The 27736-nt window shown below is 43.3% G+C and overlaps 1 protein-coding gene across 3 annotated transcripts in view; it reads right to left on the reverse strand.

Annotated features, from left to right (window-relative positions):
• Window positions 1-10514: 10514 nt before the first annotated feature.
• The window catches only part of LOC109873188 (protein Shroom1-like), a 33881-nt gene continuing 16659 nt past the window's right edge, over window positions 10515-27736 (reverse strand). The window contains exons 2-9 of one of the 3 annotated variants that reach the window (XM_020464774.2): window positions 18623-21342; window positions 18409-18461; window positions 17497-18093; window positions 15097-15696; window positions 14941-15015; window positions 14741-14846; window positions 12803-13075; window positions 10515-12369 (exon numbers count right to left, since the gene is read on the reverse strand). In XM_020464774.2, the coding sequence (XP_020320363.1) occupies window positions 12115-12369; window positions 12803-13075; window positions 14741-14846; window positions 14941-15015; window positions 15097-15696; window positions 17497-18093; window positions 18409-18461; window positions 18623-21205 (4542 nt within the window). In that variant the 5' untranslated portion in view covers window positions 21206-21342 and the 3' untranslated portion in view covers window positions 10515-12114. Of the gene's footprint in view, window positions 12370-12802; window positions 13076-14740; window positions 14847-14940; window positions 15016-15096; window positions 15700-17496; window positions 18094-18408; window positions 18462-18622; window positions 21343-27736 lie in introns of all 3 variants that reach the window. The other 2 variants (XM_020464773.2, XM_020464775.2) reach the window with 2 other exon arrangements.

Below are 27736 nucleotides of genomic sequence, written 5' to 3' on the forward strand. Positions count from 1 at the left end.
GTATCATTGACGTTTACGCGCTGATGATATGAAAAGCCATCGATGAACTATATTGCCTCGCAGGTCGCTCATGGGATTTGTAGTTTGCAGAGCCTTAGCTGCCTTTGTAACGTTTTGTTTTGGCTACTTTAAAAACGATTAACCTATATTGAGTTACAAAATTTTACTTTTAGTGAATATCGAGACATGAACCCTAAAATATATTGCCTAAAAACGATAACTCGCATTCTACACCACTTCAGAAAAAGTGATGTGAGCCAGGTCTGAGGTCTTGAAACAGTGTAACCTGACATTTCTACTGTTTTTGAAACATTGTATCACCTTTTCCTAAAATATTGTAACGCATAATTGTATCAATGTTTATCATTCTATGCATATGATATGTGAAATAAATATGAGAATGGTAACTTTTTGTTAGCTACAGTAACAGTTAATGTTAGACGACTACAGGCTACTGCCCCAGACACCTCTGAGCACCGCCCGAAGACAGAAGTCTGCACACATTATTCAAATTAATTCCACGTGTCACCGGAAACTGCAGGTAGGGCGAAGGTATAGTTTCTGACAGGTATCGCGGATTATATGTACGATAAGACTTTTCACTTTCGGTTGTTCCTTCTGAATTGACATTTTTGGTTGTGGGGTGCTCAAAATGGATTTCACTCAAGAAGCTATTATCTCGCTGTTGATAGAAGAAGGGGGGAAGTTGAAGAATTCCGAGTTGCTGACTAAATTCAAAGATTCCTTGAACTGCACTGATCCCGCAGAGAAGAAACAGAACAGGGATCTATTCAAAAGGTTTGTGAACACTGTTGCTGTCGTGAAAGAAATTGAAGATGTCAGGTATATTGTACTAAAGAAAAAATATCAGCATTTGTTACAAGAAACAGAGGATGTTCAAAAGTCTGAAAGTGAAGAGGTCCCCGAGCCAGGTGAACCCTCACCTGTATGGAACAGCGAGAACAATGCACATTCTCAAAATGGAGGAAGTGAGATGAGTTCTGAGAATGTCCAAGAGCCTGTTATTACAAGTGTCGGTGAATGTGTCTCAAATGACGGTGACATGCATTCATTTATAGAGCTGGCATTTAAAGAAAAAGTTGATTTCAAACCAAAAAGGTCACTGAATTTCAACATAGACCATACTTCTGATGCGCAGAGAGAATATATCTCCTCTGGGGGGGCTGTGTATCCTGGGAAGACAAAGAACCCTAGTGTGCAGAAGCCATTTGCACTGCCTTTACGAATGCCTCCAAACTTGGCCAGAGTAGAGATCCATAAACTCAAATCTGAGGATGACGCTGGCCCTCCAAGGAGAGCTGGATCCACTGACCAAGATGCACACAGCTCCTCTAGAACCAAGAGAAGACCATCCACTATGAGTGTGGGTTTAAGCTCTCCGCTACCAAGGAGGGCTGTCAAGATCACCAACCCTTCTGAGGAGCCCAAGTACACATCTACAGTCCCCCTGGAAGAGGCAGAGCATGAGTGGCTGGTGAGGTCTGCTGCTGGACACTGGAGACGGGTGTACGGCCTGCTCCTCAGAGACACACAGCTGGCAGAGAAGAAGGACTTCATGTCCGGCTTCACAGCCCTTCACTGGGCAGCCAAGTGTGGTAACAGTGAGATGGTGGGTAGTATCATCAACATATCCAGACAAGGTGGAATGGACCTCGATGTCAATGCCAGAACATATGGAGGGTACACGCCACTGCACATTGCTGCTTTGCATGACCAGGAGTTTGTGTTGGCCATGCTGGTGCATGAATACGGAGCGGATGTGAATATAAGGGACAATTGTGGAAAGAAGCCATATCACTACCTGCACAAAGGGATTTCTTCTGAGGTGAGGGAGCTGCTTGGTGAACCTAAGGTCCAGCCCCAGGAAGTTTTCCAAGCGGAAAGGGAGGAGCTAGATATCTTCCCGGACCTCTCCAAAGGCTTGCATACAATAAGTCGCCTCTTCAATCCCCATGTGGAAAAAAAGAAAAAGCACAAGCAAAGACCCTCTGTCTATTTGCTGGGTGTCAACCCGAGGGATGAGAGAGATGAGAGTTCATCCAATCACAGAGAGACCTCAGATGCATTTAAGTAACATGAGTCTGATGTGAAATACGATAATACAGTTTGATATTTTGCACAAAATCTATTTGGCTTTTCATGGTTTTTACTCTGATATAGATACACACATATGGGGTTATGAAAGGAACATTCAGTTGTGTTGAACTTCGTTTTTTTATAAATCAACAAGTGCAACCATCGTCATTTCATTACTCCCTTTTTAATCAAACAACCACTTATTACTAGTATGGAAGGTATAGTATGAAATGTGCTACTCTCTCTGTGTCGTGTAATCAATATCATTTATAATGTATCTAATCGTGTTAATATTGAATAAGTAATGCATGACTTCATATACGAGATAATGCATTTTTTGCTCGATGGGATTTAACATCAATTTCAGCAGATCAAAAAAAAAATCTGTGTCCCTGTACTAAACCTGTACATGAGATGAATAGGATTCATGTCTGGATATTAACATGGCCTTCACTCTCAGGGGTCGTCATTTGTGTCATCTTTTCAGATCGATTTTCTGTCTAAGAAACACATTTGTTTGAAGAGGTTGCCGCAGTACTGAATAATTGTGAAAGTGAACAATACTATGTGGCCTTACTGTTTAAGATTCCTGTAGTATGAATGTGTTATGATGAGTGAATATTGATACATTTTTTAAAGGATTGATTTGGTGAAATGCAAAGATATACTCTGAAAAAGTTATCTGTGATTTTCAAGTCACATGCATCTTGTCTTTCTTCCATGTCTTATACAATACTTACTTTAGGAATAATCTAATTTGTTAGTTTTAGTAAAGAAAACATTGTTTGATGTACAGTGCCTTCAGAAAGTATTCACACCCCTTGACTTTTTCCACATTTTGTTATTTTACAGCCTGAATTTAAAATGGATTAAATGTAGATTTTGTGCCACTGGCCGACACACAATACCCCATGTGGAACTATGTTTTTAGAAATGTTTACACATTAATACAAATGAAAAGCTGAAATGTCTTGAGTCTATAAGTATTCAACCCTTTTGATTATGATGAGCCTAAATAAATTCACTACTAAAAATGTGCTTAACAAGTCATTTAAGTTGCACAAACTCACTCTGTGTGTAATAATAGTGTATAACATGATTTTTGAATGACTACCTCATCTCTGTACCCAACACATATCTGTAAGGTCCCTCAGTCGAGCAGTGAATTTCAAACACAGATTCAACCAAAAACACCAGGTAAGTTATCCAATTCCTGGCAAAGAAGGGCACCTATTGGTATAGATAAAAAGCAGACATTGAATATATTTTATTTTTGAATTAACCTTTACTTAACAAGGAAAGTCAGTTAAGAACAAATTCTTATTTACAATGACAGCCTACCCCGGCCAAACCCTAACCCCGACAACACTGGGCCAATTGTCCCTATGGGACTCCACATCACGGCAAGTTGTGATACAGCCTGGAAGCAAACCAGGGTCTGTAGTGACAGCTCTAGCACTGAGATGCAGTGCCTTAGACCACTGCACCACTCGGGAGCCTCTTGAGCATGGTGATGGTATTCATTACTCCTTGGCTGGTGGTTCAATAGACCCAGTCACTACAAAGATACAGGCGTCCTTCCTAACTCAGTTGCCAGAAAAGAAGGAAACCGCTCAGGGATTTGACCATGAGGCAACTGGTGCCTTAAAAATAGTTACAGAGTTTAATGGCTGTTATAGGAGAAAACTGAGGTCGGATCAACAACATTGTAGTTATTTCTGGGGCGGCAGGTAGCCAAGTGTTTAGACCATGGGGGCCAGTAACCGAAAGTGGATCAAATCCCTGAGCTGACAATGTAGAAATCGGTCATTGTGTCCCTGAGCAAGGCAGTGAACCCACTGTTCCCCGGGTGCCATGGATGTCGATTATGGCAACCCCCGCACATCTCTGATTCAGAGGGGTTGGGTTAAATGCGTAAAGCATTCAGTTGTACAACTGACTAGGTATCCCCTGAACAATACTTACCTAAATGACAGAGTGAATAAAGGAAGGCTGTACAGAATACAATGTGTTATGTGGGGCAAATCACTGAGCACCACAGTGAGGGGAAAAAAGCATTTGATCCCCTGCTGATTTTGTACGTTTGCCCACTGACGAAGAAATGATCAGTCTATTATTTTAATGGTAGGTTTAAAAAAATTTATAAATTGATTTGCATTTTAATGAGGGAAATAAGTATTTGACCCCCTCTCAATCAGAAAGATGTCTGGCTCCCAGGTGTCTTTTATACAGGTAACAAGCTGAGATTAGGAGCACACTGTCTTTTATACAAGTAACAAGCTGAGATTAGGAGCACACTCTTAAAGGGAGTGCTCCTAACCTCAGTTTGTTACCTGTATAAAAGACACCTGTCCACAGAAGCAATCAATCAGATTCCAATCTCTCCACCATGGCCAAGACCAAAGAGCTCTCCAAGGATGTTAGGGACAAGATTGTAGACCTACACGAGGCTGGAATGGGCTACAAGACCATCGCCAAGCAGCTTGGTGAGAAGGTGACAACAGTTGGTGCGATTATTCGCAAATGGAAGAAACACAAAAGAACTGTCAATCTCCCTCGGCCTGGGGCTCCATGCAAGATCTCACCTCGTGGAGTTGCAATGATCATGAGAACGGTGAGGAATCAGCCCAGAACTACACGGGAGGATCTTGTCAATGATCTCAAATCAGCTGGCACCATAGTCACCAAGAAAACAATTGGTAACAACACACTACGCCGTGAAGGACTGAAATCCTGTAGCGCCCGCAAGGTCCCCCTGCTCAAGAAAGCACATATACATGCCCGTCTGAAGTTTCCCAATGAACATCTGAATGATTCAGAGGGCAACTGTGTGAAAGTGTTGTGGTCAGATGAGACCAAAATGGAGCTCTTTGGCATCAACTCAACTCGCCGTGTTTGGAGGAGGAGGAATGCTGCCTATGACCCCAAAAACACCATCCCCACCATCAAACATGGAGGTGGAAACATTATGCTTTGGGGGTGTTTTTCTGCTAAGGGGACAGGACAACTTCACCGCATCAAAGGGACGATGGACGGGGCCATGTACCGTCATATCTTGGGTGAGAACCTCCTTCCCTCAGCCAGGGCAGGATGGGTATTCCAGCATGACAATGACCCAAAATACATGGCCAAGGCAGCAAAGGAGTGGCTCAAGAAGAAGCACATTAAGGTCCTGGAGTGGCCTAGCCAGTCTCCAGACCTTAATCCCATAGAAAATCTGTGGAGGGGGCTGAAGGTTCGAGTTGCCAAACATCAGCCTCGAAACCTTAATGACTTGGAGAAGATCTGCAAAGAGGAGTGGGACAAAATCCCTCCTGAGATGTGTGCAAACCTGGTGGCCAACTACAAGAAACGTCTGACTTCTCTGATTGCCAACAAGGGTTTTGCCACCAAGTACTAAGTCATGTTTTGCAGAGGGATAAAATACTTATTTCCCTCATTAAAATGCTAATCAATTCATAACATTTTTGACATGCGTTTTTCTGGATTTGTTTGTATTTATTCTGTCTCTCACTGTCCAAATAAACCTACCATTAAAATGACAGACTGATCATTTATTTGTCCGTGGGCAAACATACAAAATCAGCAGGGAATCAAATACTTTTTCCCCTCACTGTATATTCAAGAATGGTGGTGGCTGAAAATAAATAGAATAGAGCTAAGCACAGGCGAAAACCTGGTTCAGTCTACTTTCCAACAGACACTGGGAGACAATTTTACCTTTCAGCAGGACAATAACCTAAAACACAAGGTCAAATATACACTGGAGTTGCTTACCAATACGGCACTGAGTGGCCTAGTTACATTAGCAATGATCAACAACCAATTTAACAGAGCTTGAAGAATGTGCAAATATTATAGAATCCAGGTGTGCAAAGGTCTTAGAGACTTACCCAGAAAGACTCACAGCTGTAATCGTGAGACAAATGTGATTCTATGGGAGTGAACATTATTTACAATAAGGATTACATGGAGAAAACCGGACCTGTCTGAGATGAAAATATATTTTACCTAATCCCTTCCTGAACACTTGAAAAAGTGCTGTTATAGATCACATTATATAATCTGATATGTTTTATATTAATCAAAGTCTTCAGCTAACTAGGGGTAGGCCTGTGCTTTTTGCAATTTTCTTTAATAAAAAGTAAGCCTATGGCATACCCTCTCATACCCCCTTAATTTGAGTCTTGGTTTTTAACTTAACTGCCCTTCACTGCTGTCTGTCGAACAGGTAACGTTAGGACTAGCTCTTATTCCTTAAATAGGATTAAATAGACTCCAACACAAAGCCCTCTTGTTGTTAGTAAAGTCTAATTAAAATGAGATGGTGGAAATGAATTATGCCTACTCTAATTTTCCTACTTTCAGCACCATGAGCTGTCCATTTGTGATTGATTGTGTTACGGCTGCTGCTTCAAGTTTCAGCACCACAATGTCATTTGGTTAATTTTGAGGTCAATAACTCTGATAAATAGGCCTACAACATGGGCAATAAACATCTTGTATTTGAATTTATAAAATTATAGAAGTAGCAAGCTATCAAAGTTGACCTCCGACCTCTTCTAATCTTTGGCTCTCCTTAACAAACTGAACAAAACATAGGCTAGTCCCCACGCAAGACTAAACCTAATCAACAAGCCTTTGACTCTCCTCCTGAACTGCCACCATAGTCCTACACAGCAGCCATTGGTTAGGCAGCACACAAAAAAGTTTTTGATCAGAAGAGCAGAGCAGGCTGGGGCTCAGGTTTGGAATATCCATTGCAGTGTGTAATGCAGCCTAGTTTTATGTACACCATTCCAGCAGCTATCTTAGGAATATAACTTTGCTCTGTGTTTCTTCGAGCATGCACTTCTTAGCCTATAGGCTATGAATCATTTGAGACCACACGAAGTAGCCTATAGGTGCACTTGATTTTGCGCGCCCAGTGGAGAATCAGAGATTAGGGGCGACACCGATATATAGCCTAATAAGCAACTAATTCTAAAACACTGAGGAATATTGACATTTCATCAATCACAAATGACATGACCCTCTCCTGGACTAGATTAAAAAAAAAATACTAAACCCTCCACTTGACTGAAATTAAAAAACATGACCCTCCCCCATTTTCTTCCAGGTGCCATTATGTAAATGTATTCCATCCCTTTCTGTCTTTTTTTCTCCAATAAATGTGCTAATATTTCTAAAAACATGTTTTCACTTTGTCATTATGGGGGATTGTGTGTAGATGGGTGAGAAACAAATATATTACATTTATTTAACAACAAAATGTGGAATAAGTTCAGGGGTATGAATACTTTCGGAAGGCACTGTAGATTCAACCATCTACTGAACTCAGGAATCCCAACTATCAGCATGTGAAATGTCTCCCTGTTGGTTTCGTGGCTTTATACAGGCAGCACGAGATTGTGATTCAGCTAACTGAGCGTGGACACTGAGGCTGAAGAGATGAGAAGTGAACAGACTTACTCAAGCTATGTTCCTGGCATTTTCATGACGTCACCTCCCTCTGTGCCAAGCCAGTTCTCACCCTGTGGTCAGAGCAAATGTTTCCACTGCAGCAAGGCCAGGGGCAAGAAGGACACAGTACTGGTTGCTGTTTAATACACAACATTCACTGGACCTCTACCCACAGTCCTACACTTCTGTAGCCATTCACTGGACCACCAACCGTCACCCCCAGTGGCTTGAATATGAGATCTGTCTCTGAAATGTATTGTATCACACAGGTGTTGCCATCGTTGTATGCATTGTTTGTCAGTGCAGAATCCCAGTTAGTTGTATGTCCTGTTTGCTTCCGTAGGTCTACGCTAGGCGTGATCTCCTCTGGTAACCGTGGGAGTCAGATGAAAGGTACTTTGGGATGGGAAGTGAGATAGTGGTTGGTGTATTCTGGCGTCTCTCCTTCCCCTTGGCTTCTAGAGTGATGTGACATTCAGCACCTCATAATAGGCATTTGTTGTTGTTCACTAACAAACTTGGTAGCATTCCATCAGAGATGCTAACGAGGCCAGAGAACATGGGGCGATGCCTCTCTTCAACACGCCGATCCAATCCCACTGAATTAGAGCAACACAGCCTCTCTCCATATAACATGTAACATATTACGGAAGAGATACAGCAATAACTGTTATTAACTTCTATTAACCGTGTGAATCTGTTCAAGTTGTTTCAAAACGTCTAAACTAGTCAAATGTACTTCAGAACATTTTTATTTAGCGATAGCAAACTCACGGTTTGGTGGAAGGAGAAAGTTTAATGTATTCACAATATAACAAACACCATGGAATTCAAAATTCCAAGCAACAAATGAAGCACTCTCCACAAGGCAAACAAAACACAAAACAGAGGGGTGACAGTCAGTCAGACACAATGAAGACAGCCAGAGGAAATGCAAGTATAAAGGCTCATTGTCATCACAAGACTGGGATTGATTGAAAACCAATGAACGTGTCATTCATTGTGATCATCTCTCTCTTTAATCGGGTCTCTGTCTCAGTTACAAAACCCTACCCCCACTAAACAAACAATACCTCTTTCAAAAACAACCCTTTTGTGGGGATTTTGAAAAAACAATTTTTGACAAATGGATAAAAGAAGTGATAAGTCAAACAATAACGCATGTTTATATACATAACAGGAAATAGCATGGGTCAGTTAAACGTAAGAATGTGCACTTCTGTTGGTCCTATGCTGTCTCTCTGCTCCCTATCATTGGTCTTTCGCCTGCCTCAGGAATTCCTTCATGCCATATAAACAAGAAGTCTGAGGCAGAGTCCCACTCACTTAACTGTTGAGGCTGTCCTCTGTAAAGTTTGTTTACCAAACCGAAATGGACATCGCCGTAAATCTACAAAGAAATGTTTAGGGTGAGAGATGAGCAGCATAAATCTTCATATTTTGTGGAAATGTATGTTTGCGTTCTCTTCTCTCCAATCATTTGACATTTCACAAAACAATTCACACCATTCTGTTGATGAACAGTACATTTAATTTTTTTGTTGTTGCTCAAAACTGGATTTTCAGAGTCCTCAAACAGAAGATCCACACATAGGTGAACGTGATATATAGTCTCGCTATTGTTATTTCACTGCTGCTCTTTAATGACTTGTTACTTATTCTTATCCGTATTTTTTAAAACTGCATTGTTGGTTCGGGGCTCGTAAGTCAGCATTTCACTGTTGTATTTGGCGCATGTGATTAATACAATTTTATTTGATATAGTACATCAGCACATGTACACTACATGACCAAAAGTGAACATCTCATTACAAAATCTTGGGCATTAATACGGAGTTGGTCACCCCTTTGCTGTCATAACAGCCTCCCCTCTTCTGGGAAGGCTTTCCACTAGATGTTGGAACATTGCTGCTATAACAGCCTCCCCTCTTCTGGGAAGGCTTTCCACTAGATGTTGGAACATTGCTGCTATAACAGCCTCCCCTCTTCTGGGAAGGCTTTCCACTAGATGTTGGAACATTGCTGCTATAACAGCCTCCCCTCTTCTGGTAAGGCTTTCCACTAGATGTTGGAACGTTGCTGCGGAGACTTGCTTCCATTCAGCCACAAGGGCAGTAGTGAGGTTGGGTGATTAGGTCTGGCTCGCAGTCAGCGTTCCAATTAATCCCAAAGGTGTTCGCTGGGATTGAGGTCAGGGCTATGAGCAGGCCAGTCAAGTTCTTCCACACCGATCTCAACAAACCATTTATGTATGCACCTCGCTTTGTGCACGATGGCATTGTCATACTGAAACAGGAAAGGGCCTTCCCCAAGATATACCTTTACTGGAACTAAGGGGCCTAACCCAAACCATGGAAAACAGCCCCAGACCATTATTCCTCCTCCACCAAACTTTACATTTGGCACTACGCATTGGGGCAGATATTGTTCTCCTGGCATCTGCCAAATCCAGTCGTCCATCAATGTCAGAAGAGTGATTCATAATTTCAGAGAACGCGTTTCCACTGCTCCATAGTTCAAGGGCTGCAAGCTTTATACCATGGTGATGTTAGGCTTGTGTGTGCCTGCTCTGGCATGAAAAACCATTTCATGAAGCTCTAGAGAAACAGTTATTGTGCTGACGTTGCTTCCAGAGACAGTGTGGAACTCGGTAGTGAGTGTGCAACCGACAGAGACAATTTTTACGCACTATAGCACTAGGCAGTCCCGTTCTGGAGACCAACCACTTCGTGGCTGAGCCGTTGTTGCTCATACACATTATCAGTACTTCCAGCTCTAGCAAGGCAGAAATTTGACGAACTGACATGTTGGAAAGGTGGCATCCTATGACGGTGCCACATTGAAAGTCACTGAGCTCTTCAGTAAGGCCATTCTACTGCCAATTTTCTGCTATGAGATTGCATGGCTGTGTGCTTGATTTAGCCAAATCCACTAATTAGAAGAATGAGTAGGTGTTCCAAGGGTTTTTCCTTTATTATAACTAGAATAATAGTGAAAACATCAAAACTATGAAATCACACATATGGAATCAGGTAGTAACCAAAAAAAAGTTTCTAACAAAGCAAAATATATTTTACATTTGAGACTTTTCAAATAGTTACCCTTCGCCTTGATGACAGCTTTACACTCTTGGCATTCTCTCAACTAGCTGTATGTAGAGTATGAGGAGAGCAATAAAATATTTATCTGTGAATGAATAGGATTGGGAAAACAAACAAGGACCAAACACAAAGAAAACTCACGGTACTGTTACACAACAGGAAAAGGCTTCTCTCATCCTAATCCCCTCACAATGAACACATATCAGAGTGCTGCAAGTAAGCCTTGCTGGATCATCATTAAACACAGAATAATAACAGCTCTCTGTGCTTTCACTTGGTCAAATATTCAATAGAAATTAATAAAACCACAACATTGATCATATCAAAACAGAACGACACCACACAAGACATTCATTATTATGGAAATAATGTCTAAAATGAAGATTTATTGTAGTGCAAATCCACACAAGTCAAAACAAATAATACGTTCCCTGGTGAGGAGGGCCTTTTCTGGGTAAGGCTGACATTGAAGGTCAGCATGGGGATTCCATATTGTTAGAGTGAGAACAGAGTCACTGCTTCTAGAGTGCAGCCTAAAATAAAACATCTGGTGGAAGGAGGTAGAGGACCGACAGGGAGAGTTCTTGGGCATTTCATTTTGAATCATTTAAAGTAAGCATAGTTTGTGAGACCCAAAAGATATTTCAAGCAAATATAATCAGGACTGGAAATGCATCATTTCATTAAAAAAATATTAAAAAAAAAATTTAAAAAAAAGAGTTTTACCCCTTTAGTGGAACTTTGTGAGACCACAATACATGACTGTAGCCTAAATAGCACTGGTAATACTGTACATAATCGGCCTCGTTGAATGTGCTTATGTACCATATAAAACCCCATCATGCGGAAAATTCCTCTACAAATCAGTTGGAAAAGAATAACATTGGCTGGAGTAAGGCTTAGCGATTGAAATAAGTGTTTTCAAAAGAAAACAGAAATGTGCAGTTACATATCAAAGTGCTTTTTTCCATTCACCTTTTTGGTTTTTATCTATAGTGCCTTCATTTTAAATGCATTAAAAAAAACTACAAATATATGGAGATTAAATCTACTGCCTATTTTGACAGATATACAGCATTTATCACCCTCTTTCAGATTCTGACAAACACATACAGTCTAGTATGAATGATGAAAAAGACCACAAGGCCAGAATATAATCCTAAAGCTTATTTTATATATATCTTTTCTTTTCTTTTTTTAAATTGCAGGCAGAGGTGAAAAGGACATCAAATGAAAAGTGATACAAGGTGATGTACAGGACATTCCACATTGTAGTCCTAACTTTAAAACCCTTCTAAGACACATATATTCCTTATACATATGGACACCCATGTGATTGTGCTGGCTGGTAACAACCCAGGATGGAGGAAACAGAGGGGGTTCAGGACTCTAAGCCCAGAGAGGTGATGGATGGCTGGGGGAAATGAGTAGAATTGGGACCTAGTGGTGGTCCTCACGGAGGGAGGGTGTTGAGCAGGGACTCCAGCTGCTCTTCCCCCAGACGCTGCGTCTCATCTAGGTCCTTCATCCTGATGAGGAGCGAGGCCTTGGTCTGGACGAAGTGCCGGTAGTCCTGGAGCTGCTCGGCTGTCAGGCAGCGAGACAGGAAGTTAGACACCATCTGCTCCCGTCTGTCCAGGTTGTCCTTCAGGTCTTTGGCGTCCTCCCGCTGCTTACACAGTAGACGGTGACGGTTGTCCAGAGAATCCTGCCAAGGAAATGTAAAAAAAAGATTGGATGAAATTAAGCACAACATTCCCTAAAATGTTTACTCATTATCCAATGTGTACTAGTAGTGTAAATGGAAAGGCGTTTTTCTGTTCATGGTGCAGTATTTCTTTAGGTCAACAGAGGGCAGGGTAGATAGAAATGTGCATGGAAACTGGTTGAGTTTCAGTGAGTCAATGTAAATCCCAGCACTGCTGATAGTGCACTGTATTTTCTGCTGCTAAAACACACTCAGGAGTCAATGTGAAATTCACAGAAAATACAGTGCACTAAAACACACTCAGGAGTCAATGTGAAATTCACAGAAAATACAGTGCACTAAAACACACTCAGGAGTCAATGTGAAATTCACAGAAAATAATTCAACTATGAGCCTATTGAATGCACATCTGTTCAAAGCATGTCTCTCTCACTTTCTCCTCTGCTTCGGTGTGCTGGTCCACGGTACTCAAGGCGTTCTGCACGCGGGCTAGCCGGGCGGACAGACACAGCAGCAGGCTAACCACACGCTCCAAGTCTCCTACGAACAGGCAATAGCGCTCCACCTCCACCGCTGTACAGTGCTCCCGAACCAGGGCCTCCACGGCCTCGCCACGCAACCCGTTCTCCTTCACCTCCACCTGCAGGGCACCACGGGGCTCCTCCAAGGCCAACAGGCGCTCCTCAATACACGTCACTAGCAGCCTCTATAGGAAGGGGAGGGAACACTATACATTACAATACAGTCTGCTTGTGGGTGTGTGATTTGTGCAAGAGAAAGAGAGGGGACATAAGGCTTGTCACAGTCTGCTCAAAACAAACAGGAAATAAGATAGGAGTCTGACAGTTTCTGGTATCTCAATAATCTGGTAAGACGTTAAACTGATGCCAAACATAGTTAAACTGCATCCAGGGCACAGTTTTCTAAATGTTTTATCCAGAATGATAGACTCCGTAATCCTCTTTTTTGCTATACAGGATTAGATCGATCTGGCATTTGAGCCAGTTTGAGAAAATAACCTGATAGGATCCTTTCTGACCCAGATATGGTATGGAAACTGCACCGCCCTCAACCGTAAGGCTCTCCAGAGGGTAGTGAGGTCTGCACAACGCATCACCGGGGGCAAACTACCTGCCCTCCAGGACACCTACACCACCCGATGCTACAGGAAGGCCATAAAGATCATCAAGGACATCAACCACCCGAGCCACTGCCTGTTCACCCCGCTGTCATCCAGAAGGCGAGGTCAGTACAGGTGCATCAAAGCTGGGACCGAGAGACTGAAAAACAGCTTCTATCTCAAGGCCATCAGACTGTTAAACAGCCACCACTAACATTGAGTGGCTACTGCCAACACACTGTCAATGACACTGACTCTACTCAAGCCACTTTAATAATGGGAATTGATGGGAAATGATGTAAATATATCACTAGCCACTTTAAACAATGTTACCTTATATAATGTTACTTACCCTACATTATTCATCTCATATGCATACGTATATACTGTACTCTATATCATCGACTGCATCCTTATGTAATACATGTATCACTAGCCACTTTAACTATGCCACTTGGTTTACATACTCATCTCATATGTATATACTGTCCTCGATATCACCTACTGTATCTTGCCTATGCTGCTCTGTACCATCACTCATTCATATATCCTTATGTACATATTCTTTATCCCCTTACACTGTGTATAAGACAGTTTTTTTGGAATTGTTAGTTAGATTACTTGTTCGTTATTACTGCATTGTCGGAACTAGAAGCACAAGCATTTCGCTACACTCGCATTAACATCTGCTAACCATGTGTATGTGACAAATAAAATTTGATTTGATACCACAATATCACAGAATCCACATGTTCAGTTCTTTGAACAGGCCTCCACCTCGCCATCTACTGGGCAGGTTGTGGTACTACTTCCCAACTCTCAACAGAAAACAAAGCTGATTAAACTACACAAATAAAGGTTGATAAAAAAAAACATGTATAAAAACATACAATCCTGATTAAAGCTCAGATTGGATTACCAAATTGTTATCCTATCCAGAGGATCAGAATATAACTTTTCAGTTTTGAAAAACCCAATTCTAACCTTTAATCCTATCCGATCGGAAAACTTTTGAAAAACTGGGCCCTGATGATATTCAGATCACATGAGGTTGGTATCTGGAGCAGAAAAAGTGGAATGTTATCAAACACATGGTTTCCGTGTTTGCTGCCATTCCATTTGCTCCGTTCCGGACATTATTATGAGCCGTCCTCCCCTCAGCAACCTCCACTGATTCAGATGACATCATCAACTGGAAGAGATCAAGTAAATACACTTCTATTACAAAAAAAGAATGCAGAGCTAAATTACCTTCTTCTCTGTGACATCCATCTTGCTTTGTGGCTCTGGTTGGGGTTGGACTTTCTCATCAACAGGAGATGTGGGAGGTGCTTCAGGATCATCCACTGTTTTAGAGCTTTAGGAAGACACACACAGTGATATTGATGTATATGGATGAGATCAACCTTGGAATAATGTCCATGTGTCTTTAGCCATGCATTTGTCTTTACATGGACACGTGACTTTTAATCTGTCCAGGTGCAGTGAGGTAACAGCCGCTGATCCAGGAAGTGGCCACCAGACACCTGAACAGTACAATATAACAGCTGCTGAAACAGGACGTGGCCATCAGACACCTGAACATTACAACATAATGAGATACTCACCCGTCAGCAGCATGCAGTGTCATGATGTCTCTCTGCTTCTTCTTATAGTACTCCTCCATCAGCAGAGTGTCTTCTGACAGGAGCTGCTCCATCAGCATCAGCACCGTCTTACGATTGGTCAACGGGTACAGCACCCGTGCCAGCGATTGGTCCGTTGTGACCACCTCCTCCACCAGCTCCTCCCACTTTGTATCCTCGGTGGTGGGTGTCTTTTCTGGGCTCTCCGTCTCTCCTGCTGGGGTCTCCTCCTCCCCCTCCTTCTCGGTTTCCTTGTCTTCTCCTGGGTGTTGGCCCTCTCCACTCTGGCAGGTGTCAGTGTCAGGGACTGGTGTGGTGGAGGAAGTTGTAAGGGGCTCACTAGCTGCTGTAGCACAGGCTAGAGTTGGAGTCTCTCCCTCGGTCAGATTATCAGAAAGGGCTGGGCCCTCATCCTCCACTTGGCTCCCTGGTTCAGGTGGTATGACCCACAGAGTCGGGTCTGTGGTGACTCCACAGCTCAGGGAGACTTCCTGAGAGGCCTCGGGCTGAAGAGTCTCAATGGGCTCGTCCACCGACTGCTCTCTCTCCATAGTGTGTTGTATAGGAGGGGCGGTTTTCACACTGCTGGAATAAGAGCGATATTAGAAAATGGAATATCAACAGTGATCAATAGCCATTGTTACTTTATACGGTGCCCTCCACTAATATTGGCACCCTTGGTAAATATGAGCAAAACAGGCTGTGAAAAAAAAAATATATATATATATATATATATATATATATATATATATATATTTGTTTATCTTCTTGGTCATCCATTCAAAATATTCACAAAAACCTAACTTTTAAAAATAAATTCTTAACTTCAAACAAATATTTTTCTCAAATATATGTGTGCCACAATTATTGGCACCCTTTCATTCAATACTTTGTGCAACCTCCCTTTGCCAAGATAACAGCTCTGAGTCTTCTCCTGTAATGGGTAACGAGGTTGGAGAACACATGGCAAAGGATCTGAAACCATTTCTCCATACAGAATCTCCAGATCCTTCAGACTCCCAGGTCCACTGGGAGCTCATCCCACAGGTTTTCTATGGGGTTTAGTACAGGGGACGGGGTTGGCCACGGCAAAACCTTGATTCTGTGGTCAGTGAACCATTTTTGTGTTGATGTGGAGGTGTGCTTTGGATCATTGTCCTGCTGGAAGATCCAACCAAGGCCCAGTTAAAGCTTCCTAGCAGAGACAGTCAGGTTTTGATTTAATATCTGCTGGTACTTGGAGTCCATGATATTATGTTTCCTAACAAGTTGTCCAGGTCCTTTGGAAGAAAAACATGCCCACAACAAAGATAAACCACCATACTTCACAGTGGGGATGAGGTACTTATCTTACGTATCTTTCGGTCTACTCCAAACCCACCTCTGGTGGTTGTTTCCAAAAAGCTATATTTTAGTCTCATCTGACCATAGAACCCGGTCCCATTGAAACTATATTTTGGTCTCATCTGACCATAGAACCTGACCCCGTTGAAACTCTATTTTGGTCTCATCTGACCATAGAACCTGGCCCCGTTGAAAGTTCCAGTAACGTTTGGAAAACTGTAGGCGCTTGAGTTTGTTGTTTGATGACAGCAAAGGCTTTTTATGTCAACCCTCCTAAACAACTTGTGGTTACGTAGGTGGCGTCTGGTTGTAGTTTTGGACCCAACTAACGTCTGCAATTCTCCATGCTGATAGTTAACATCTCCAGTTGCTTTAAACTTCTTAAATTATTGCCCTGATAGTGGAAATGGGCCTTTTCAACCACTGAGCTATTTTCTCATAGTCAATTCCTGATCTGTGCAGCTCAACAACCTTTTGTCGCACATCATTACTGTATTCTCGGGTCTTTCCCATAGTGATGGATGACTATGGGAACTTGGCCTGTATGTCACCGCATATTTATACCCCAGTGAAACAGGAAGTCTTAGCATACCATTTAAGTATTCCTAAGCATACCATTTAAGTATTCCTTAGCATACATTTTAAGTATTCCTAAGCATACCATTTAAGTATTCCTTAGCATACCATTTAAGTATTCCTTAGCATACCATTTTTAAGTATTCCTAATCACTCAGGTGAACTTAAATGTAAAATAAGAATGGGAATGTACTTTAGTTAGGTTTTACTCATAAGATTTTTGAGTTTGAGAAAAATATTTATTTCACATTTCTTTTTTTCAATCATTTTACTTCAATTAAAAAAAGGTTTGATTTTTTGAATGAAGACCAAGAGGATAAACAGCAAAGACATTTTTTTACAGCCCGTTTTGCTCATATTTACCAATGGTGCCAATATAAGTAGAGGGAACTGTACATTAACTTAATGATGAGAATTTTGTTTGGAGAGTGAGGGTCACTTTATCATAATATAGTTACATACTTCGAGCCAGTCTTGCTCCCGCCAGTGCCCCTGGGATGGGTATGTATGGAGGGAAAAGTTGAGGTGGACTTGACCAATCTCTCACTGGACTGCTGACCATTAAGGTACGGTGGGAGTGGGACGTCGCAGGAGAGCCTAGTGGTCTCTACCACCTCTTTAACCAAAGGGACAAAGTTGTATGATCCAGGGGACCCATCTGAACGAGCCCTGACCTGAGACGAGGTGTTTGATACTGGGGAGTTAGACGTAGTGGACTCCCTGGTGCTTTTTGTCATCTCCCTACTTTTCTCCCTACTGCCCAGCTGTGGTGCAGAGTCCTGCTTGAAGAGGGGCTTCCTCTGGGTCTCGCTGAAGGACGGTACGCTGCTTTTTTCCTGGCCTGGTCCTGGGGCTCCCTGCCTGCTGTGGTGCTGGCCCAGCTGCTCAGAGGTCTTACTGAGGACTGAGGAGCTGCTGACCTGGGACACACCCAACTCCTCCAAGGACTTTCCCCGCTTGACCACCATCCGGACCCGCCGACCCATCACCCGGACAATCTTCGCTTGGTCTCTCCTTACCACCACACTCTCCTCATCCACTGGCCTCTGAGTCTGAGCACTGAAAAGTTATACAGAGATTCTGATGAGCTAGAGATGCTTTGGAGACTTACATTCCTGGTTCCACTCAGATATTCTATGCCTTTATCTTACCCTAACCATAGCTGATGAAAAAAAGACTCCCTGAACATAGCTGAAATGAAGTTTGATGTTTTGTCTACATACGTCATAGAATGGAATGTTGGTATATGGGTGTTCACTTTCAGTGCTGCAATAAATCCCATCTGAGCAAACATCCATGTTCAACAGCAAGGCATACAGTAAATCTTACAGGCGCAGATACTCCCACTTTCACAAACTAGTGAGGGCAACATACCTGGACGTGTCCATAGCATTGACTGGTGAGGGATCATTCATGTAGTTGTGACCCTGTAGCCAAACATACCAAGAATCCCCATTCATAACACCCTTTGAACAAATGTGTTACATTCAGTAAAGTGACATGGTCCTCTATAAAACTCAATACAAGTCCACAAATCCTATTCAATTATTTTAAATGCAATAAAATCAAGAGTTCTGATAAGGCTTACCTGAAATACATGGGGTGTTGAGGTGAAGCGGTTTCTGAACAACTCAAGTGGTTCTGGTTGGTCCAGAAGACTCTCCTCAGAGGCAGACTTCCCCTGAGAGGGGCTGGTTGACTCTCTCCAGCTAGCCTGGTGGGAATGACCTCTGGACTGAGAGGAGCTGAACTGGGCATGCTTCATGGAGCTGGAGCTCGAGTCCAGGACACATCCAGCGGAATGGGGCCTGTACAGCTTCTTCTTGGGGCCTCCTTTATTCCCAGACTGAGGCTTGGGACCCCAGTCAGATGGCTTCTCAGCCATGGAGTGCCCCTGTTTGGGGGATTGAGAGGCTTGAGGGGCAGGCTGCTGGGGCTCAGCCACCTTGAGACCCGTTTTGCGCTCCATGTAGGCCACCAGGGCCTTGTGCTGGAGGTGCTGCAGGGAGGTCTTGGAGAGGCTGGAGGTGGACAGGGCCCTGCCTTTGGTCTCAAACATCTTCCTCCTAGCTGCCACCAGGCCCTGTTCTCCCAGCTCCTCATCATCGCCTGAGAGTACCAGCAGTCCTACTTCACCTGAGTCACCCAGCTGGTTCAGCTTCTCCGGCTCGGAGTAGCACAGCTCCTTCTGCTCTGGAGTCAGACGCCTCCTGCCCCCGATACGAGCCAACTGAGGCTGGGCAACATTCGCTGGCCTCTCTTTCTCAACCTCCTTCAGCATTTCCTTGATGTCCTCCTTATCTGTCCCCTCAGACTGTGTTGGGGACGGGGTGAGTGTGTCTGCTGAGGTCTCAGAGTCCTGTGAAGAGGAGACTGTGTGAAGTACCGTGGGCCTGAGCTCACTCTGCCTCACTCTGTGGGGCCAGGACAGCTGCAGGTCACTCCTCTTAAAGGAGGTCTCCCTGAGGACCTGATCCTGGGCTCCCTTCAGTTTCTCCTTGTAGTACTTGTTAAAGGAGTCATCCAGCGTGTTGCAGGGGTGGGCGATAGCCTCCGAGCTCTCCTCCTTGGATGTTTCACCCTGTGATGTCCTATCACTACAGCTAACGGAAGCTTGCCTTTCCTGATGAGCAGCATTGAGGCCTGCATCTTCACCTTGCATACCGACCTCAATGTCATTTTTGAGCTTCAAATTCAAATTCAGGCCCGCCCTGTTGGCTCCAGTGAGGTGGTACAGCAGCGGGGTGTTTTCCTTGTTGATGTTCTGGCTGGCAACGCCTCCTAATGGCCGCCTCCTCCCTGCGTTGACTTGTTCGTCTCTCTTGTAGTGGGTGGCCTGCTCCATGCTAATTGGTGGAGGGACTTCCTGGTTGTGGGAATTTGATAACAGGGGACAGTTCTCCTCTGGGCCGCAGGAGAAGATGTGGTGGTTAGGGCTGTGATGCCTGCCGATCTCTCTGCTCTGGATCTTGAGACTTTGTTGTAAAGCATCTGAACTGTGGGAGCGCCGGTTTAAAATGTGAGCGGGGCCATATGAAATCCTACTCTGAATCTGTTTCGCCTCATCTTGGCTTCTGGAGTTTATATCTTGACGCTTGGTGTAAAACTCCCTGACATCGTTTTTTGTGGTGTCATGGGTGATAGAGTTCCTCTGTTGGGTGTTCCTGAACATGTGGTCCATGGTGCTGTGCAACCTCTCCCTGTCCACAGGCTCAGACACAGGGCTCTCACTGCCTTCTGACACACACAGAGAACCATGGTTCAGACTGGACTCTGACGACTTACAAACACCTGTAACGAAGTAGAACTGGCCCTTGTGTTGGATGCTGCTGTTGGCCATGTTCTGTGCCACATGCAAGGGGATGGCAGATGGCGGTGGCTCCGGCAGGAGGGACCCGCTGGGCTCTTGCACGCTCTTACAGTGACCCTCCAAATGGCCTCCACCGGCACTACCAGCCTGCTGATTAGGGTGCTGCTCTGGCTGACTCGTGCGAGGGGGTGACCGGCTTAAGACGTTTCTTGACGTTTGCTGCTCAGGGTTCTTATCCGTGTGGTCAGAGTTGACTGTGTCCCTGTGATAGGGCTGTGAGGCCCTACGACCATAGACTAGGTCAGGCCTGAGACAGGCAGCATCAGGATTATCTGTCCGGGGTCGTGGAGGAGACCTGTCTGCCAGCTGGCCCTCGGGACTGTGCTGCGCCCTGCAGTTCTCCAGGTTCCTGGTGGCTATGAAGCTGTCCAGGCGGTCGGGGGGCGGAGGAGGAGGGGGTGGCAGCTTTTCTTGATTCTGATCACAGTACTGTGTTGCACTCAGGCAGCCATTGTTGTTGCGATACTGGTTTGAGATGGCCTCCATGGAGCGGTAGAGCTGATCCATGCTCTTGGCGTCAGAGTCGAGGACGTTGGGGTGGTAGATGGCCTTCACATACTTCAGGTCGGCATAGTGCAGGCTGTGGTGCTGGAGGTCATCTGGAAAGAAGGGGGAGGAGTAGTCTGGGGCGTTGGAGCCCCCAGAGAAGGAGCTGTAGGCCGAGTCGCCCTTGCCGTGGTGGTATGTGAACTGGTCGATGCTGCTGGTGGACTTGGCTGGGGAGAGCCGACTCAATGGTAGGCTCAGAGGGTGCAGGTCCAGGTTGCTCATTTTCTCAAAGTTTAAATTATAGGAATCCATCTGGCTTTGGAAACTGAAGTGTGGACACAGGTGAAATGGAGGTGACACCGACACATTCACCTTCAGTCTTTCACTTCAGAACTCAGGGTCATTTTCTGCCTTCTAAGCTTCCTCAGTAGTGTTCTTCTTGAATAACTCTTGGAAAACAAAGAAAAGCAAAAACAGAAGAGTTATCTTAACAGAAATTAAATGTTATTTAACATGCTCCTTTTCCTCCTCCTACAGCTGGGAGGTGTGGAAAACCCAACCCAAATAGTTTTTTCTTGCCAACAGAAAACTCATAGGAAATGAGCTGCATTCTCAGCGTAGCGACTGTGTTGACTACTAATACTATGTTTGTGTTAGATTCTCAACATGGCATGTCAACTGGGGCAACACCCGCTAGATCAAAAAAAGGTACAACCACAGAGCCTTTCATCTACACGCAATTAAAGAAATTCTCAGAGGATTGCAGGGTTTCTCTGCATACAATTTCATATCCCCCCCGCCTATGTCCAAATAGTTTTTTCAAAATACACTGTAAAAAAAAAATATAAAAAAAATGTTGTAACACTTGGACAGGACACATTTCTGTCAGGGGTGCAGTGTTTCCCTATATTCATTTAACAGTACTCCAAAAACCTCTTCAGTCTATTCTTGTTCTGAGAAATGAAGGCTATTCCATGCGAGAAATTGCCACTGGAGATCTCGTACAACGCTGTGTACTACTCCCTTCACAGAACAGTGCAAACTGGCTCTAACCAGAATAGAAAGAGGAGCGGGAGGCCCCGGTGCACAACTGAGCAAGAGGACAAGTACATTTGAGTGTCTAGTTTGAGAAACAGAAGCCTCACAAGTCCTCAACTGGCAGCTTTATTAAATAGTATCCGCAAAACACCAGTCTCAACATCAACAGTGAACAGGCGACTCCGGGATGCTGGCCTTCTAGACAGAGTTCCTCTGTCCAGTGTCTGTGTTCTTTTACACATCTTAAGATTTTATTTTTATTGGCCAGTCTGAGATATGGCTTTTTCTTTGCAACTCTGCCTAGAAGGCCAGCCTCCCGGAGTCACGTCTTCACGGTTGATGTTGAGACTGGTGTTTTGCGGGTACTATTTAATATAAAAAACAGAAATACCTTATTTACAGAAGTATTCAGACCCTTTGCTGTGAGACTCGAAAACGAGCTCAGGCGTATCCTATTCCCATTGATCAATCAAGTTGTAGAAACATATCAAGGATGGAGTCCACCTGTGGTAAATTCAATTGATTGGACATGATTTGGAAAGGCGTGCGCACACACACACCTTTTAAAAGGTTCCAGAGTTGCCAGTGTATGATCGACCTCATGGCTTTGTTTTTGCTCTAAGGAATTGTCCATAGAGCTCAGAAACACGACTGTGTTGAGGCACAGATCTGGTGAAGGGTACCCAAACATTTCTGCAACATTGAAGGTCAAGAACACAGTGGCCTCCATCATTCTTAAATGGACGAAGTTTGGAACCACCAAGACTTTTCCTAGAGCGGGCCGCCAGGCCAAACTGAGCAATCGAGGGAGAAGGGCCTTGGTCAGGGAGGTGAGCAACCTTCCAGAAGGACAACCATCTCTGCAGCAGTCCACCAATCAGGCCTTTATGTTAGAGGACCGCCGAAGCCACTCCTCAGTAAAAAGTCACATGACAGCCCGCTTGGAGTTTGCCAAAAGGCACCTAAAGACTCGCAGACCATGAGAAACAAGACTCTCTGGTCTGATGAAACCAAGACTGAACTCTTTGGCCTGAATGCCAAGCACAACGTCTGGAGGAAACCTGCAGAGAAGAATTGGAGAAACTCCAAAAATACAGGTGTACCAAGCTTGTAGCGTCATATCCAAGACTACGCTGTAATCACTGCCAAAAGTAAACCAACAAAGTACTGAGTAAAGAGTCTGAATACTTGTGTAAATGTAATATTTTTGTATTTGTAATAAATTGTATTTGTAATACATTTATTTTGTAATAAATTGTGTAGATTCAGGGGGCAAACCAGTTGAATCCATTTTAGAATAAGGCTGTAATGTACAAAATGTGTCAAATCAAGGTGTCTGAATACTTTCTGAAGGCACTGTACAGCATGGAACACCTGTTAGAGGTGCCTGTGAAACCAGACCCTAATTACAACTTTGAGGTATACATCACAGCGCACAGAAAATGCCTGGAATTCCCTATCTACTTGGCAAACATACTGTATTTGGGGATTAGTCATGTGTGTAATGACTATTTTATGGTTAGCCACATCTGAAGCACTGCATGTTGCACTGTGTGTTGGTTTAACTTATCAGGAAACCAACCAAGCACATACACCGTACTCAATGAATGTGTTTGAATGACTAGACCTAATGAAAAACATACTGACCACATTAACTTTTTTATTTTATTACTAAAATTATATAATATGTTGAGTGTTTGGTGTTAGATACAGAAAGGATGTAAAAACATGTATTTGTTTAACAGGGTAAATCAGTTAAGAACAAATTCTTATTTACAATGACAGCCTACCCCGGACGACGCTGGGCCAATTGCGCCGCCCTATGGGACTCCCAATCACGGCCGGATGTGATACAGCCTGGAGTCGAACCAGGGACTGTAGTGATGCCTCTTGCACGGAGATGCAATGCCTTAAACCACTGCACCACTTGGGAGCCCCTGTGGTAATCTGTGGTTTATTTTATTGTTTCAATTTAATTTTATAAAACATACAAGTTCCCCTCGAGAGTTGCCTCTCAAACATCCAAGATCCCCGCCCCCCCCAGTTCCCCTCGAGAGCTGCCCCTCAACCATCCAAGATCCAATCCAAAATCAAGGACATTTTCCTCATTCTGTATCAGGAAGCAATAACAAGTTCCAAAATAACTTTCTCCAATAACTTAAATATTTTTATTTCATGTTGGCCTTGTTTATGTTCCTGCAACGGAAGAGATTCACTAAGCTTTCATTAACAGTGAAACTGGTCTTTCTGCCCAAAATGGTGTTTACAATACAGATATTACCAAACATCAAAATAATGATAAAGTCCACCAACAGGCGGCCTTAATGTGGGGTGATGGTAGACTAAGAAGAATGCAGGCCTCCTGGCGATTACAGTCACACATACAAACAGATCAGTGTGGCCAACACAAAGACAAGCCAATGAGCACCACAGTCCTCCATGCCGACCAGGGTTCACTCCCTCATGGGCCAACACAGATAAACAAACAAATCGGTCAAATAACCACCATTCAAAATGGCTGAGGTTGCTCTGTTCTAAGTCCCACCACACCCCAAAGTGTGACAGAGCTCACCCTAGTCCCCTGGTTTGCAGCAGACTGTATGAAAATCTCCAGCTACCAGGCATACATGCACACGTATACAGACCTCCCAGGTCTAGTTAGTGATGTTAAAAGGGGTTTGTTTGTGTGTGTTGTGGAGGGACACCAGTTTCTCCATGTGCAGCGGCTGCCTGGGCCTGCCAGGCTTCTCCCCAGTCCTGAACTGCTAGCTAGAACACATTAATGGGACCAAACAGGCCAGCGCTCATGTGGAAGTGATGGGAAGGACAGCCGGTGACAAAATGTACAGAGAGGACAGAGGCTAAATGTCCCAGACAAATACACTAACACGCACACCAGCAAACTGAACAAACCATCACAGTGACTTCCATTAGAGTCGACTCAACTCATACCAACAGATCTAAAATAGAATTCTCTTTGAAGAGCACCAGATGGAAACAACTTACCAAATCCACTGACCAATTTGTTCACGTTTTTGATTCCGTATGAGAAAAATAATAAATGACACCAAATTTCCAAGTTAAACACTTGACTTTAATAAAACTATTAGGGTTAGAACGAGGAAAATGAGGAAAAAACAAGTTACCAGGAGAAGATGTAAAGAAGAGTTCCAGAGAAAAGAGTCCTCCCCCCCCCAAGACCAAGCAGAGAGGCGGCGATCGCATGCCTGTGACGTCTGTCCGCCTTGCTGATGCACAATGAGCTCTGTGGCAGAGGGAACATTTCACCACAGATAGCTAGTGCTGTCCGGGAAAAAAAAGGCCATGCATTCCTCGCTGGCTTCAAAGAAAGACCGGGCCCAGGCACGATTCATTCCCAGGGTCCTAGGCACATGGACAGCAGCCAAGCAGCAGGGGTGGGTGCTGCTCTCGCCCAAACACTCAAAGACCGACAACCAGGAGGACCCCAAAACCATTTTCCATCCTCTCCCCTATTGCAGGCCCCAAACAACCAAACATTTGTCTTAATTTCCAAACACATTGGGCCTAGAAGTTAGATTTTACTCACTTGTGTCAGTGCAAGGTCGTGCAGATGTTATGACATTATGCTCATTGCCTGACTGCTAAGCATCTAGACCCATTTCACCAGCTTTCATCATGGTCAACAGAGTGCAAACTCACAGCTAGTCTAGAGATGTAGGTTTTTTTACTGTATGATAGTGACCTGTATGTATTTATCTGATGAGGACTTGGTTGTTATGCTTAATATTTTGGTTCATGCTGGAAGTGTCTGGTCTGAAGGGTGGTGCGAGGTGCTCCGTTGTTATGGTCACCTCTGTGACCTGCTGCCATTCTCACCTGTCAACCAACTGAATGAGTCGAAGGCTAAACAACACATGAGAGCAGGGCTATTCTTAACATCCACCACTGACAGACCCAGTACATCTACATGTTTTTGTGCAAGTATGCACATGACTATTGACACACACACACACACACACACACACACACACACACACACCACTGAAGGGAAAGTTTAAAATCTAAATTTTAAGTGATGTAGTTTAAGACCCTGCAGTGACTTGATGTGGGACTGATGCAGTGCATTCGGAAGGTATTCAGACACCTCTACTTTTTCCACATTGATACATTTTAGAATAAGGTATTAAAAATCCCCCCTCAATCTACACACAAAGCCCCATAATGAATGCCAAAGCAAAAACAGGTTTAGAAATGTTTCCAAATGTATAATAAAAAAAAAATGAAATATCACATTTACATAAGTATTCAGATTAGAAGTTGGCCGATTTAAAAATAATAATAATAATTTTTAAAAATTCGGCATGGCCGAATAATTAGGGCCAAATTCAAGTTCTTAACAATCGGTAATTGGCATTCTTGGACGCCAATTACATTGCATTCCACGAGGAAACTGCGTGGCAGGCTGACCACCTGTTACGTGAGTGCAGCAAGGAGCCAAGGTAAAGAGCCAAGGTAAGTTGCTAGCTAGCATCAAACTTATCATATCAAAAAAAAAAAAAAAAACTATCTTAACATAATCACTAGTTAACTACACATGGTTGATGATATTACTAGGTCAACTAGCTTGTTCTGCATTGCATATAAATCAATGCAGTGCCTGTTCATTTACAGCCTACTTCACCAAACAGGTGATGTTTTAAAAAAAACATCAGTGACTTTAAAATCAATACACAGAAGTATATATTTTTTTTTACCTGCATATTTAGTTAAAATAAATTCATGTTAGCAGGAAATATTAACTAGGGAAATTGTGTCACTTCTCATGCTTTCATTGCACGCAGAGTCAGGGTATATGCAACAGTTTGGGCCACCTGGCGCGTTGCAAACCAATTTGCTAGAATTTTACATAATTATGACATAACAGCAATATTTAGACTTAGGTTGCCACCCGTTCAATAAAATACAGAACAGTTCCGTATTTCACTGAAAGAATAAACGTTTTGTTTTCTAAATTAGTTTCCGGATTTGACCATACTAATGACTAAAGGCTCATATTTCTGTGTTAATTATAATATAATTAAGTCTATGATTTGATATTTGATTGAGCGGTGGTAGGCAGCAGCAGGCTCGTAAGCATTCATTCAAACTTTACTGCGTTTGCCAGCAGCTCTTAGCAATGCTTGATTCACAGCACTGTTTATGACTTCAAGCCTATCAACTCCTGAGATTAGGCTGGCAATACTAAAGTGCTTATTAGAATATCCAATAGTCAAAAGGTATATGAAATACAAATGGTATAGAGAGAAATAGTCAATGCGTCATAATTCCTATAATAACTACAACCTAAGGCTTGTTAACTGGGAATATTTAAGAACTGGGAATATTGAACCAGCTTGAACCAGTACCAGCTTTCATATGTTCTGAGCAAGACACTTAAACGTTAGCTTTTTTTACATGGAACAGATTGCACTTTTACTTTCTTCTCCAAGACTGTTTTTGCATTATTTAAACCAAATTGAGCATGTTTCATTATTTATTTGAGACTAAATAGATATTTTAGGTTTAAAATAATACAGAAGTGTTAATTGTTCATTCAGTATTGTTGTAATTGTCATTATTAGAAATATATACACACACCACACACACACACACACACTTTTTTTAAATGGCCGATTAATTGGTATCGGCTTTTTTTGGTCCTCCAATAAATCGGTATCGGCGTTGAAAACAAATCATAATTGGTCGACCTCATTCAAACCCTTTACCTTTGGCAGCGATTACAACAGTCTTCTTGGGTATGATGCTACAAGCTTGGGACACCTG

The sequence above is a fragment of the Oncorhynchus kisutch genome, linkage group LG28 (assembly GCF_002021735.2).
Source record: "Oncorhynchus kisutch isolate 150728-3 linkage group LG28, Okis_V2, whole genome shotgun sequence".
Lineage (NCBI taxonomy): Eukaryota > Metazoa > Chordata > Actinopteri > Salmoniformes > Salmonidae > Oncorhynchus > Oncorhynchus kisutch.